At 37.5% G+C, this 15,949-nt stretch overlaps 2 protein-coding genes across 7 annotated transcripts in view; one reads left to right on the top strand and one right to left on the bottom strand.

Annotated features, from left to right (window-relative positions):
* The window catches only part of LOC306864449 (rab GTPase-activating protein 1-like), an 88,409-nt gene extending 84,959 nt beyond the window's left edge, over positions 1 to 3,450 (top strand). For all 3 annotated transcript variants that reach the window (XM_079408467.1, XM_079408466.1, XM_079408468.1), the window contains 2 exons: positions 1,165 to 1,362; positions 2,180 to 3,450. In XM_079408467.1, the coding sequence (XP_079264593.1) occupies positions 1,165 to 1,362; positions 2,180 to 2,302 (321 nt within the window). In that variant the 3' untranslated portion in view covers positions 2,303 to 3,450. The remainder of the gene's footprint in view (positions 1 to 1,164; positions 1,363 to 2,179) is intronic.
* Positions 3,451 to 12,275: 8,825 nt separating this feature from the next.
* Positions 12,276 to 15,949, bottom strand: part of LOC306864357 (spermatid perinuclear RNA-binding protein-like) — a 94,032-nt gene continuing 90,358 nt past the window's right edge. For 2 of the 4 annotated variants that reach the window (XM_079408343.1, XM_079408342.1), the window contains exon 19: positions 14,510 to 15,043. In XM_079408343.1, the coding sequence (XP_079264469.1) occupies positions 14,967 to 15,043 (77 nt within the window). In that variant the 3' untranslated portion in view covers positions 14,510 to 14,966. Of the gene's footprint in view, positions 12,779 to 14,509; positions 15,044 to 15,949 lie in introns of those variants that run through there. The other 2 variants (XM_079408341.1, XM_079408340.1) reach the window with 2 other exon arrangements.

Below are 15,949 nucleotides of genomic sequence, written 5' to 3'. Positions count from 1 at the left end.
ATATGCATGCAAATAAGTTAATATTGAGAACTGGTCCTTACAATAAATTGTTACCATATGTTTCTATGGTAACATTATGTGTGTGTGTTTGTGTTTATATAAAGCATTAACAGACAGAAGTCGGGCATCAAAACATTATAATATAGTTAAAAACAAATAGAAAAAATTAATAAAACTGAAATAGCATTTAACATAACCTTACATTTTAGGCATGATGCTACAAGCAAAAACAATGCTTTTTTATGCACTGGTCAATTTTGAGCGATTTGGTTTTTCATGTTAGACTACTGGAAAAAACCCAAGATACACTTTTAAGCGTTTATTTTACAGAAGTCTCCACCTCAGAAATCTTTACTACAGTAGCACTTACATGCACCACACTTAACATTTTTATTCTATATCTGTTCATTTTTACACTATTCACCTGGATTATCTTGCCTTAAAAATTGCAATGTTTCACAGCTGTAAATGAACGATTATATAACTATTATTTTATGTGAGAAAGATCTCATAGAAACTTGCACAGTTGTTGTAAATCATAATGACAATCAATTATGCTGTTTATAATATTTGACCACAGAATGCTGCGATTGACCAGTCCAATTCAACTCTTCCAGAGCAATGTCTGCTACCAATAACAGCCTAATCGGACTCATACGAAGTGTACTATTGTCTCATAATGATATGGTCACTGATTTACTGTAACTTTGTTCAATTTTCCCTCAGTGCTTTTGATTTACAAGATTATTCTGACAATGAGTTTCAAATGGACAGAACCAGCCACACATTCAAAATATCCTGTTCAGATCTTACGTGAGAGAATTTAATCCATTTAAACTCACATTGTGTGCTCATTCTGGCTGGTCAGTCGTGTCATTCTGCACTAAACTGTATTGAAATTCTTACACGTTTTAGTTTCATGTCTTTCATTTCCAGATTTATTTATCTGCCTTGTAATAAGCAAGCTGATATTCAAAAAAGCTGCTCATTATCACTTTATCACTAGTGCTTTGCTGATGGTCCTGATCAGCCTGCTGGGCTTTATTTAGTGTCAATAAACAGCTGATATTGAGAGCAGAGCCTTTAATCAGCCAAGGCAGCTTAACGTGGTGATCTCCAGGCTTGTGGTGAAGGGTTACGAGGTGAACGTGTGCATCTGTACAGATGAAGGTGGAGGGCTGTGAGAAGTGCAGCATTCTCTTCAGTAAGGAGGGCCGTCTGAAGGTGCTCAGCACTCCTAAGGAGGGCAGTGAGGAGGACACAGATGAGGAGAAAGAGGCGCTGAAGAACCAGCTGAGAGAGATGGAGCTGGAGCTGGCGCAGACCAAACTACAGCTGGTGGAGGCCGAGTGCAAGATCCAGGTACAAAAACGACTCAAAACCTACCTGATCCCAGACATCACCACATGAAAATGTACACTAGTCAACATTTGAAGTAGATCAAAACCTTTCATCAAAGTTGTCCTAAAACCAAAATGCATTCTAGGACAACTTTGATTAACTTTTTTGATCCACTTCAAATGTTGACTACTGTATTTGGATGTTCCATGTCTTCTGTCTTCTCATAGTTCTTTCACAGACAACAATTTTCAATGTGTTCATTGGCTTTATTTAGAAAAATTGTATAATCATTCCTTAAAAATAAGGTTTTAATCATTTTAGTAGTAGTAGTAGCCTATTACGTATTCTACTGAACAATAGTAATATTTCTGCCGCAATGTCTTCAAGGTAAACCGAACTTTTATTTTGACGGGTTGCCGTTAATACCTTTACATTTCTGTGTGTATATGATATGAGGATAGTTTTACTCAAATGCTCATGAAGTGACTCTCCGAGCAGTTCTGGAGATGTTGTTTGTGTATTTATGTCCTCATTAGTGAGACGGCAACGTTAATATCACCAGGAACATTTATTTAAGTTGCATTTTCTGTATTCTTTTATTTTTGGACTGATTATAAAGTCAAATAATTGTATGTTGAGAGAGTGAGTGGTAATATCATTGTGTTCCTATTGGTCGATGTTAGAGGAACTCCGCTTAGCCTGACAGTTAGCTTGCCCCGGACCAGGTTAGTTTCCCAGCATGTTGCCACAGTGACTGAGCTTGAGCTATGGTAAATTTGCTTTTGGAAACCAAATCAAGAGACAACAAGTCAGACTAACTGAAATAAACTCTTTTTAGGATCTGGAGCATCATCTGGGTCTGGCTCTGAACGAAGTCCAAGCCGCCAAAAAGACGTGGTTCAACAGGACATTGAGCTCCATCAAGACTGTGACAGGAGCTCAAGGCAAAGAGAGCGTCTAACAAGACACACTTCCAGAGACGAAACACTCCAGCCCCATCATCTCCCCCCATCCGGCTCGCCCCCCCCCCCCCCCCACCCCCACCCCCCCACAGATGGAACAGTGCGAACAACTCATCTTTTGTAGAAACAAAAATCTTCCCTCTAGGGTACCAGCTACCCCATTTGAAACAAGTACTTACTGAAAGAAAAAGACTTTAACGCTAGTCTTTCTACTACTGATGACGTTAAACAAACGACTGGGCGTCTAGCTGACCAAAAACGCTCTTCTGGGGGATATTAACATTTCTATCTGCTGTCCTACTCGAGACTACTTGCACAAAGTCAGCAGACGGTACGAATGCTGCCGGAAAACTAGCTTACGTTCTAGCATGACTTTCGTTATTGTAATAAGAGGGCAAATGTGTTGATTGTGTGCATGTGTACGACTGAGGTCTGCTTTTATTGTACTGTGTGTGTGTGTGTGAGAGAATGTTTTGGCCAATGTTGTGGTTCTCAGAGGAAAACTAAAAACAGGAAGTAGGTAGCACACTGTACAAAGACTGTACAGTGAACTTTTAATTAGATTCCTCCTCACACCACTAGCTGGCGCCCTTCTGATATTAACAAAACAAGTGAATGGTATATGATGGGATACAGGCATGATGTATATGCGAAAGGTTTTACAGTAGCTGTTTATCATGACTAACAGGAAGCACTTACGCGGTGAGCACACGCTTTGATCGGCAAGCACATCTGGAGGTAAAGAAACCTGCGGTAGTCACTGTGTAACGGACTCTCGGCGGGGAAGGTGTTTGCACCTTAAAGACATATTTATATTAATATCAGGCTTGTTAGAGTTATTGTCGTTGTTAAAGACGACAAATGAGGCCGTTCTAAAAGGCACTGGGTTGTAAATAGCATATGTTTTTTTGGGATTAATTTTATATTTCAACTTTGGTAACTGTACTAATGTTGCCTAATTGTACTGTGTTACAGATTATTACTCATGTTTTGCTTTTGTCTGAATTTCAAACTGCTGACTGATCATTACATGCCAAATGTACCTTTTACCCATCATTACATGCGTGTGGACCTGGTAATAGTGTAGGATGCATTGTGTAAACCTCCATGAATTTCAGTATAAACCTATGAACACGTGTCTCCTCTGGTCTGGTGTCTGTTCTTTGTGTTTTCATTTTCACAAGATCATTTTGAAATAAGAATCATTGAGGATTTACATTTTGGCATTACTAGTTGTTTCCTGGACTGATTTATGATTCCACAACATCGTGTTTATGGCACTTTTGCAAAACGTCAACATTTAAAAGTCAGTTTATGTCAAGACTTCAGCAACTTTTCACAAAAGATTAAATCATTTTAACATAGTATCTCTGATCATCACATTTAAACAACTGTCATCGGATATTTACAGTGCCTTAATTGGAAACTACTGTAGCATGCATTAATATTTGCATGTGAACAAAACATACTATAATCATAATTTGAACATTTATTAAAAGTTGTCTTAATATTATCTAACAAACTTGAGCTGACATTAACAATGAACAGCTCTATTTTTATTAAATAACTAAAATTAACATTATTAATAAACATTAAAAAATGATATATAATGCTTTGATAAATATATAATATAATTTTGTTAATACCGATGTTAATGTGCTCGTGAATATTAACTAAAGTCACCCAGTAGGCCAAACATAAGTTGCTCATTGGATGGAAAATAAAGAAATCCTGCTATGTCCTGGCAGGGGTCTTGAAAGAACATTTGTGAATATATTAAAAACACTTATTAAGCTAATTGACTTCCCGCAACGTTTCCATTTTGCATGACTTGACACTGCTCTAAACACTAATTTCATAAGATGGAAACCAGCGTTATTGGATCAGTGATAGAGAGGGCATAATAGAACAGAACACGTGGCTCAAGAAACCCTGAAAAAGATATTAACACAAAGTAAATAAAAATCACCGTTCGTAGCACAAGAACAAACATTAGCCTACTCCGCGAAACTAACAAGATGTAAGTTAACTTACCAGCAAATTAAAGCAGTATACCGCGGTGTGAAATTTAATTTAGATTAAGATTAGATGCATTATGGAGTTTGTGTGGGTTACTGTGTACCTTACTTTGAAGCTGAAAGCGATGACAAGGATGATCTCATGCTGTCCTTCAGTCCACGAGGCTGTTATCCGCTTGTCGTGACGTAGGGCAACTATTTCCGGTGTTGTGCCAAATTCTGACCCCCACCCCTCTAGTATTGGTAGGTTTAGGGTTAGTTGTGGGGGAGGGGCTAGGATTAGGCAATCAGGTAGCGATTTCAACGAGAGGGGGTAATTGGCAGGGGTCGAAACACCGGCTCCAGTCTCTACTCGTTCCCTTACAAAAATGAACCATGGTTTTACTATAAATAAATGGTTATTATAGTCAAGCAATGACATCACAAACTGACCATGGTTTTGCTACAATAATGATAGTTAACTTGTAGTAAAACTTTGGTTATTCAAATGGTTTATTCTTCTTTAAACACTATATGCATAATTATGGAGTAAATCATTATTTACTCTGATTTATTTTGTTTGGATGTATTCATATGTTCATTACATGCATAAAATATGGTGAATAAGCGGAAGGTAACGGTTGTTTCAAAACCAATTTGAAAGTTCAATGCAAATGCCACTAGGGGGTGAAATGCAACAATTGTGTACAAATGTCAGAGCTATTGGACATTGCGTCAATGAAGTCTCCAATTTCCTTAATATGTAGGGGTATGTAACGCTACGCATATCGTGTACCGAATGGTTAACGGGGCAAATTCCAAATGTAAGTGATAATCCCTATCCCCTTAGAGTGGGGACTTTGGAGGGAGCAGGGCACATGCGTGCCATTATTTAGTCGTTTGGAATGCACTTGGTGAAGGGAGCGTAATTTCCTCTATCTTCAGCTGGGATGTTCCCAAGCAGCATGGTGTGCGTCAGCAGATTCGCTGATGGACACCGGAATAAAAAAAATACACATTTTACATTTGAAAAAACTTTTTAAAATATAAAATGTATGTTTATTTGCAACAGTTATGCTAACAACAATAAAAAGACATTTATGACATTAAAACAGCATCATCTGCTGGTGGACAACTTTCTGTGTTGTCATGGGAACATCCCAGCTGAAAATAATGAGCAAATTACGCGCCCTTCACCAAGTGCATTCCAAACGAATACATAATGGCACGCACCAAAGTCCCCACTCCAAGGGGATTGGGATGATCACTTCCATTTGGAATTTGCCCGTACACGATACGTGTACCATGACACCCTTATTAATGTTTACCAGCTTTGATAAACTAACCACTGATTTGACAAGTAAATATGTCAGTAGTCACAGTGAAATGGTTGTCCTACAGCATGTCTTGTAATATCATTAAGCCTGTTTATAAGCATGGCATGCAAACTTTTTAAATAGCACGTGGTCCTGTAAAATTATCACCCTGGGATGATGTGTTTAGCAGGTTTGGGAATCCTGTTACTGGGAGTTACCTGGCATCAGTACAAACCCAAACGTCATCACTCATGAAACCAAACTCCACAGCTCACTTGTCACTCGTTGGTGGATGCCTTAAGAGAGGGAATGGGGGGAACGTTGATGGCACTCATTTACCCAGAGCATGAGCCTGACTGGTTTGTGCTTAAGTACCTCAACCCAACCCTAGTGTGCCTCCAACTCTGCCCAGGTTTCGCTGACACAGGCCTGGTGTTATGCTTGCTCAATCATCGAAAATAACTTCCAATGGAGGCGAGGAACAGCTGCAGAAAAAAACCTGCAATGGTTTTCCCAGATGAGAGATCTTTTACATTCTGGCAACATGTATTCTGTCCACTGTCTTGCTCTTACCTCACCTTGGCTCATGAGGCCAGTCATATGGGTCTGCTCCTGGTCCATTTTCCACCTCAGACCCACTTTAGTGTGGAAGGATCACAGTGTAAAGCAAGAAACTTGGCTGTTGGCCACTGACGAGCCGGATTAATCAGTGAAAGCATTGTGAGATGTGGAGCAAGAGATGTTTCATCCATCCTGTGATGCCGAGAGTAACCGGACCCCTATCATTTCATCAGTGCCTGTCATAGAACACCAACATTCCCCAGAAAGTTTTTTCCACACTTATCCCACCCAAGTGTAGATTACCAGAGACTGACCAGACTAAACCTTTCAAACCCAAACATTAACACACAGACATCCCAAACTCTTTATTTGATTCTTTTGAGTTGAAAGCACTTAGTCACTCTTGCAATTCCAAACCAATCAAATGACTGGGCTACAAGTTTGCTGTCATCAAACTCCTAAAACATCACTGATGTCATCTCATCTCATGGTATTTCATATACTCCAGTCAGTGTTTGATTTACGGGACTGTTCGCTACTTGCTGGAGATGATTTGTACGGATTTGCATTCTTCAGATCGCTTATAATTTCGCCCTTGCTGCAAGACAGAATCTTGTTGCCCTACTCATATTTAAAGACATCAATGTTATGGTGAGCACTTTAATTATAATATCATTTTATCCCAGAATTACATTCTTACACAAACTCATGCAAAAACATGGAGGGATTGTGGACGTTTTTTGGCACTGATTTGCACAGAAGAAAGTCCCTGTTCCAAATGTCACCCAACTCTCACAGCCTTTCTTCCAAGTCCACAATTTCGTGCAGGGGTTTCTTGGTGGTGAAATAGTTTTAGGGGTTCAACCCCTTTGTCATGAGACAAAGACTCCATAAAACAGCTTTGAAAGTTGCGAAAATTACGTGAACTAGGACCTTTATATGGTTTGTGCCATTGTAAAGACTCTAAGCCTAACCCTCGCAGCCTCATTTTCATCTTCATATGTTGTCTAACCTGAATAAGGTCTACTGGCTGTTGCTCATTACTGCCCTATAGCTTATCGGAGAAAGCACACAAAGGACACAGGACAAAATACACCTCAAGAGTTTAATGTCTTTATATATTTATTTTTTTTAAAAAGTTTACACTTTTTAGAGATTTAGCACTTTATTTTAAAAGCATAAATTATGGCAATAAAGTGACAGACAAACCACTATAGTATTTTCACAACTAATAGATTGTAATTTGATACCACGGCTAGCAAACATCTACTGCTGTCATGTTCAAGCACTGCTCGCTCACAGAAGTTGTGCACAATCACCGTTTCACATTATATTGTTACCCTTTATAATATCTCAAATCTAATTTTTTTGGTTTATATAATTTGTCAAGTTACATAATAGTTGTGAAATGGATAACTGAGAATCCCGCAGACTGCTTTCACTCACAGTCCGACACAAGATGAGTATTTACAGAATCATGGAAGAGCACGCAAGCAAGGATTTGCCATGCTCGTAAAAAAAAAAAAAAAAAAAAAAAAAAAAATGGGCATAAGCACCCACGACAAAAAAACAAAACGCACGCACACAAATCACATGAGTATTTTTTTTTTTAATAATATAGGTAAATAATTTGTATCAGTGTATTTGAATGTGTCTACAAAGATGCAGTTAGCTCTTCTATGAAAGTACATTCTAATACATTCCAAACCTAAACATGGCTCTATTGCTGGTTCCGTCTTCCCGGCTCACGCATGAACCAGCTCAAATGACGGCCGTCCCCATCTGCCCCAGCTATATGCAGGGGGGAGATCAGAGACGTGGAGAAAATATTCACTTCAGCAATTCATTTTGCAAAGCTTGCTCAAGCTGAAACTGGATCTATATTTCTGTACTTACATCGCAAGCTCGCAAATTGAATTTCCAACTCAAGTCCCACACACAAGTCCCTTTCCTTCACGACAGGATAAATAGTGCACCACCTAATTCGTTCATAATTAAGACTCATCAAGTAGTCTGCTTGTATAGATAAAGCACCAACATTATAAAGTGAGCATCAGTGTTGATTTGTGGGGAAATGTCTCTTTAGAACTAAATCTAATGGTCATCAATCTGTTACAAAGAAAGAGTCTAAAATGAAAAATGCCATTTTGACCCCAGAATCAGTTAATCTAGATATTTTGATTGCACAAAAGATTTTAAATGTATTGGTTCTATCAGAGGCAACAGTCAAATCAACAATTCAGAGCAAATGTTGTGATTTCAGTCTAGTTTTCCTTTTAAATTGAAGAGTTTTTTGCTACATTGGCTATGTCTACATTAATCCAGATACCAAAAAAAAAAGGGGGGGGGGGGTGTCAGCCGTTTTCCAAAAGATTTTGCCAACACTGAAATGTCTGAACTACAAATATGGAAAACATAATAACAGATCACTAAGAGACCACACACATAATAAAGTTCTTCTCACACTATTCTTCTGGCACGATCTTTTTAATTGCAAAATACCCCACCACTATCGCACTCAATCACCATGATATGGTTGGTCTAAAATGCAGTTGTCCTCATATTTTGCCAAAGCACAGCAATTGCGAGTAAATTCTGTCATCTTTGCAGGAATGTAATATTAAGATTGTGCAAAGTAACATTTATCTTTAGCAACACTGTGAAGTGCACAGCACATAACAGGTAAATGTAGGTTTAAAGACATATCTATGGAAGGCCAAGACGTGGAGAAAAAGCTGTATCTGGATTAATGTAGATGATGTAGAAGTTATTGGGGACTTGAACCTGTAATACTCAGGTGAGCACCTTGGCTTGATGATCTTAACTGCTTCCTCCTGGCTCTTACAAATTAATCTAAGAGCGCTTAAATAGCAGAAGCGGATGCTGTATCTATGTTGCATTTGACATCTACCTGAGTAGAGCTGATGGAAGTGGTATACAAATATCGAGACTCCACCCACAAACGGTGACATCATACACGAGTCACCAAACAGAATCGAAAATAAAACAAACTTTTGATGGCTCTCAAGAAAATCAAGCCTGGTGTATTTCAGTCAGATGTTCTCTTGTGGATCTAAGGCTTCTCTGGGTCTTTTATTGGAATTTTATTTCAAACATCACCTCCAAACTTAATTTCACAGGAGATGCAGCTGTGCACGTCTTCTCCCTACGATAGACCGCTGAGATTCAAACACAGCTGATGAGCTCCGCTCGACTTTGATGAGCAGAATTAAAACCTAAACTGAACTAAAATATGAGTCCTCACAACATAATTATGAAGACCATCTGGCTGTCGATGCCACCTGGGGAAGCAGGCTGGCATGAAAGAGACATATTTGCAGTTCAGGAGAAGAATCTAATGCTTTTTAAGCATTGCAGCAAAACAATGCAGATACGTCTGGTGTTTATCAAGACAAACTATATGGCTTTTTACATTGGATTTGGATTAATGAAACATCCCTCTAATATCTTCACTCGCTATGAGACATTGCTTTGAAATATGGAATATTTTGCAGCACGTGTGAGAAATCATATTGCGAGGTAATCTTGGTCAACATGACATTTACAACTCACTTCTGTAAACGTTACATAAATGTGTATTTACAAGTGAAACGGCAGGTTCAAAACTGGAAAAACAAACTGCAAGATTGATTTTTATTTTTTTTTTACATCAGGAATGAACTGGATTAGGATAATTAGACGAGAGGCACTGATAAATATATATATATTTGCCAATAAAATTTGAATTAAGAAGGTCAATTTTGATTTCATGTTGACTTTAATCACCAACCAAGGGTTTTATGTTCTGCAAACTAATTAAACATAAATAACATGGAAGACTTTGAATCGCTGCGATGCAAAAAAGAAAACATTCTCTGCTACACTTTATTAGCCCTCTGTTTTACGAACTCAATACAACGTTAATAGCGTTAACTCCCAGGTGCCATTCGTTTGATCTGTGTAATGCTGGTGTGGCATCGTGGAAAGGGGCTTGTGTGTTTGACGATCATTCGTAAAAGCTCAAAGAAAAATAAAGGCCATCTAATGTTGTGTCATTGCAGGGTCTTTGATGCGCTTTTCTCTCAAATCTCTCTCTATTGCATTTCCACACAAAACTTACCCATACAAGACTTACCAGCTCTAACTCAAAACTGACCGAAGTCTCGTCTGGTTGGGGAACAGAAAAATGGATTTGTTTTGAAAATTATTCCACTTAAAGAAAATGTCAAAATAAATAATGATGTTAAACAAGTATATTTAAACTGATACTATTATATAATGCATGTTATACTATTGCTTTTATTAAACTATCACTGTACTATTAATATTAAACTAGTACTATTCTGTGATTATATCCCATCTTTTCCTATTTGAGAGCTACAATATTTCACTTTCAAACACAACAGCTAAAATATGAGTAAATACATGGGGAAATTTATATTAGGGGACACATTCAGTGTAGCTGGGTGGTAAAGCATGTCAGTCGTGTCCTATTTTTGTGAACTTTTTGGGCCTTTCGGTGAGAAATTGTGACATTCCATTGGTTATTGAACGCACACAGCAAAAATATTTTGACATACAAACATCAATACATTACTAGTGATATTGTTTGAATTATCTATTCTTATACATGTGGTTGTAACAAGAAGGACATTTTGATATAAAAATTACTCTCGTTACTTGATATGAATTCAGACTAGTTATACAATCCTGATGGTAGGATGCTTCTTCAAATAGCTTCAAGTCTGAATATAGCACAGCTAAAACAATATCAAGCTTATTTTCATGACTGTGCTCTGTGGTTTATATCTGGGAGTTTTTTTTAGTGCTGTTATTAATTAGATAGCCTAAAGTTGCGCTACAACAGACCTGCTGAAGAAAAACGCAAAAGTAAAAAGCAACCGCACGCTGTTGCATCAACAGGCCTGTTTCACAACACGCGTGTGCGCTGCAGTAAAACTTGTTGCATTTTCACAACGACAGTTTCTGCTAAACTGCAGTTCTAACCAGAAAATAGCAATTTCTGGGTTACTACATTGAGCATCTCTTTCAATATCAACCATAAATTATTAAATACTTATTGGGAGCTAGCCACTGAGAATTACTACGAAACCGATCATCGTGAAAATGAAAATTTACACCACATTTGCATCGAAATATAAATTAATGTTCACGGAACTGAGCCCAAACCCAAAGTGTAGTTATAAACTGCTTCAATCTTGATTCAGGCAGATTTACTGAACAGTAACACCTGTTTGTGTGCCTTTCTCAGTGTATAAAAGCCTTTAATGCAAACTACTGTGTTCAAAGCACATTTTCAACATTTCCGGCAAGAACAGACACAGCACAGATACTTGCAGATACGCTTCTGCAACTCAAGCTCATGCTGAATGTGAATGCTGCAACATGTGCACTGAAATAAATATGTCCAAATATGCACCACTTTTGTGTGCATGTGAAACAGGCCTGAGAAGAATGACAAAATGAATGGAAAGGCAAATGAAGGGCCACCTATATTAAAGAGAGTCACCTGTGCTTTTGCAGGGGAAAGTGAAAAGTGACCGGGTCACATTAGCTGCCCCTCATACCGCGATTACGTGTACGAGTATGCACCTCTGTCAATGGCCAGAAAGTGTAAACAAATCTGCCATCGGATGTGCTTTTGAAAGACCTGCGTGTACGTCTGTGAGGTGTGGATGCAGGTGGCACAGTGGCCAGATGTTTGGAGGACGACCTCTTAACCCAACCAGAATGCCAGACTTTGGTCGATTGAGCAAAAAACACACGTGCACACTCGGGCAGATCTGGCGAAAAGATACGGCGAAGCTGCTCGAGTCAGAGGGAAGGAAGCATTACTAATCTACTACAGGTAGATTAAGAAAAAGACATTCATATTGCATGTTCACAAGAATAATTTACGAGATTAAATTGCTTAGCATATATATATATATATATATATACACATACACACTGTATATATAAAACTGGAAGAAAGTTATATCCTAGTATAATTGTTACATATCACTTTGCAATTCTAAAATAATCAATACCAAGAATATGTATATATACTGTATATAAATATACATAAGTACATCGGTATATCTACACATATATATTTATAGTGCCATAGACCATACATATATATGCATGTATTTATAATATAGCCACACATACACGTGGTGAATATACAATGAAAATGACTATATTGCAATGCCAAGTTTGAGTAAGACTCAACCGAACATTCACATCTCAAGTAAGCTTAAAGCCCAAAAGAGTTCAAGTGTATTGCTATATAAGAAGGAACCGAAGTCCCTGGCCGGTTTTCAGGATGAGCAAGTCAAATAGAGTATTGCTTTTGTAAGATTGGTGCGTTTTTGGATCCTTAGATTGGGTATGGATGGATTTGGGTGGAGAGTTTATGAAGTTTGGGCCATTTCTGTGCGGTGGAGACAGCCTGGTCAAGCCTGGAGTGGTACGACAGTTTAGAGCCACACAACCTGATGGTTCTAGAAGTCAGAGAAGAGATCTTGAGGACCCAAGTGAATAAAAAAAGGAGCGATGGTCCGCGGCTGGTAAAAGGGATTGTCAATGAAAAGACCACCTACAGTGAGGACAAGAGCAGAGAGAGCTGCGATTAATGATGCGGCCCAGCAGGAGGCAGCGGTATATACATTCTGATGGCAGGGGGGAAATGGGGTTAGGGTGTGCCACAGGGGTGGATACTAGGGTCTCTGCTCTTTCGGGCTGTACGTGGGGTTTTCATTGCACCGGGAGCGTCTCAGGTTAATAAAAAAGACATCAACAACTTAAGCTGCACGGTTAACTTTCCGACAAAACGGAAAAAAACTTGGAGCTCATTCGTTTGAGAGAAGGCAGAGGAAATGCAAAACGTATGTGGCAACTCTGAGGTTTCCATACAGATGTAGTTAGTACATAACTCTGACAAATCAGATCTGTCGTGATTTTGGATAGAGTATAGTACAATGACAGCAATCACTACCAAAGAGGACCGGCCATTGGTTTGGAGTGGACACTTGAGGGATGACCATGACAAATGTGACGGATCCGTTAACAATGGATGGGAATATCGTGACCACTCGTCTAACCATGGAGATGGAGTTCCTCTTTGCTAAGCGACGATCATGACCCAGCCATAAGACAGCACAAGCATCATCCAAATCACCTTCAAAGTTTAATGAACGTGAACTCAAGACCATTTGTAAAAACGAAGAAGGGTATTTGCATCTTCGCCCTCAATGTACATTATATTTAATTTGAAGAAGAGTGTGGCATCATTGGAAGGCTTTTAGCTCAAAGGGTCGGGAACAGGGTTTCTATAGTTAACCAAAACTGTTACTTGAAATAATGTTAACTAAAATAAAATGAAACGTTAACCTGATGTACTAAAACAACTTAAAGTATAACTGAAAAAAAAATACAAAAACAACAAAATTACTAAAATAACATATTTCAAGTAAAAAAAAATTTCAAGTAAAAAAACTTAATACTAAAATAACACTGTTCAGGAAAGACCCTGAGCAAAGCACCACAGACCTCAATGTGAATTGGCTTGTGCTGGCCTTTGGAAGAGTATGAAATAACATCTCACACACAATAAGACACTCACCAATAAGTAAAAACAAAAGGACAAAAAGACATTTCAGTAGCATGTCTCCAAGGATCCCTTGTTGCTGCTTTCGATTCTCCGTTGTAAGGCTGTGACTGGAGCTTCCGGTGTGTGTCCATGTGAGGGGCCGTGTTTGAGTTATCTGTGTGATGAGTGCCTTTATAACTCTACCACTAACTGCTCAGTGGAAGAATAGACATCTAGAGCCTGACTAACCAAACTTCTGCGTTAACTGCCTTATAATAATAATAAAATATATAATAAAAAAACAAACAAACAAATAAAAACAAAACTGCAGGTTGAAATCTTAAATGTCCAAAATTTCAAAAACAGGAAATAAAAAGGAATGTTCCGGGTTCAATAAATACTGTTGATTATCACAGAATAAAACTGACTCGTCCCACAGCTGGTATCAATTAAAAAAAATATATAAAATAGTGTGCACAGTAATGCACTTATAATTTAAGTCTATTGCACTGCGATTTTTTTTTTTACAGTAAAATACATTTTTACAAATCAGGATGATTTTCTGTGGTCATCAACAGAATGTGTAGATGCTGTCCATATAGAGAAAACATTGTATTGAACCTGAAACATTACTTGAAACTTCAGAAAATATTTGAAAGCTAGACGAAGCTTCCTTATAGACATATATATATATGCTAAATGAGTAACTAAAGAGTTTTCAAATATACACCAGTCAGTGCTTAGCAGTTCATGAAGATAAAGGTTTATTTGTTAGCAGTAGTATGAATTAGATCTATACATCTTAAACACAGCTCCTGATATCCGTACATAGATTAAGGCTGTCATGTCAGCCTCTTCCCATTCTACAAGAAAAACACAACCATGATAACAAAAGAGGCTGATATAATTTAAATTTCCAAGAATGAGGTAATAATTCACAGTACAAATCCTTCAAGTTTTCTTTCTGAAGAACATAAAACTTGTATTTGCTTAAAACCAGAAGACAGTAAGACAACAAAAAAAATGTGATGATCAAATAAAAATAACTTTACAAATACCCTTATAGCTGTCCCTACATGTGATAGGGCTGTGCTATCTGACCTTCCCTTCTCACGTATATATTTACGCTGTGTGTGTGTGTGTGTGTGTGTGTGTACATGAGTGTGTGTATGTGTGTGTAAAGTAGGCTCCTGAGCTAAAAGAAAGAGTAGTGGGGGACGGGGTAGGCGGGCACTTTCATGACGGGCAACAGAAGCATTCTCTTGGGCAAACCTAGAGAGAAAATGAAAAGAGCACTCCACATAAGTCCAGGACAAAATAAAAGACCTAAGGGTTTTTTGTTTAAAATGAAGCTAATGCCAATTCAGTCTCATTGTAGCATGGGGACATGAACCCAAGAAAGCTGGAGGAGAGCGGAAGAACAGGAAGAGTGAGGTCAGGTGAAAAAAGAGGGTAGAAATCAAGCATTAATTCAGATAGGAGATGACACACATGTACCTGCTGCCTAATGTCATGTGATATGATAAACGCATACAGTTGACCTTCTGAATTACATGGTATACTCAATCATCTTATGAATAACGGTTCTTGAGTAGGGCTGAATTATATAATGTACATTAAATAAATTGTATAAAGTTGCTGAAATTCAGTATACTTATACTGTTATAACTTCTATCTATCTATCTATCTATCTATCTATCTATCTATCTATCTATCTATCTATCTATCTATCTATCTATCTATCTATCTATCTATCTATCTAAATTATTTTAATATTTTCCAGAGATATTTTCCCCAACATTTTAACCAAACTATCATCAATTGTATAAATCTAGCAATAAAATTACAATTAAAAATAATCATAGTATGTTTTCCAGTTTTTCATGAAATTAACAAACTAATGCAATAATAAATTATTTTATTTTATTCATTAAATATTTGAAAAAAAAATCTAACAAAATACAGTAAAATTCTAGTTAAAAGAATCAAGTTACCGTTTTCAGTTTTTCACAAAATTACAAAATTAACACTAAATTAAAGGAATAATTATTATTATTTTATTTACAATCTATAAAAATCAAATGATAATATACAGTTAATCTAGTTAAATACTAATTTACAGTTAAAAAAAAATACAAATCACACAATTAACACTAAATTAAGGGATTAATTCATTGG

Source organism: Barbus barbus, assembly GCF_936440315.1.
Source record: "Barbus barbus genome assembly, chromosome: 45".
NCBI classification, from domain to species: Eukaryota; Metazoa; Chordata; class Actinopteri; order Cypriniformes; family Cyprinidae; genus Barbus; species Barbus barbus.
Note: the sequence above shows the minus strand (reverse complement) of the source record. Positions and strands in the feature narration are given on the sequence as shown.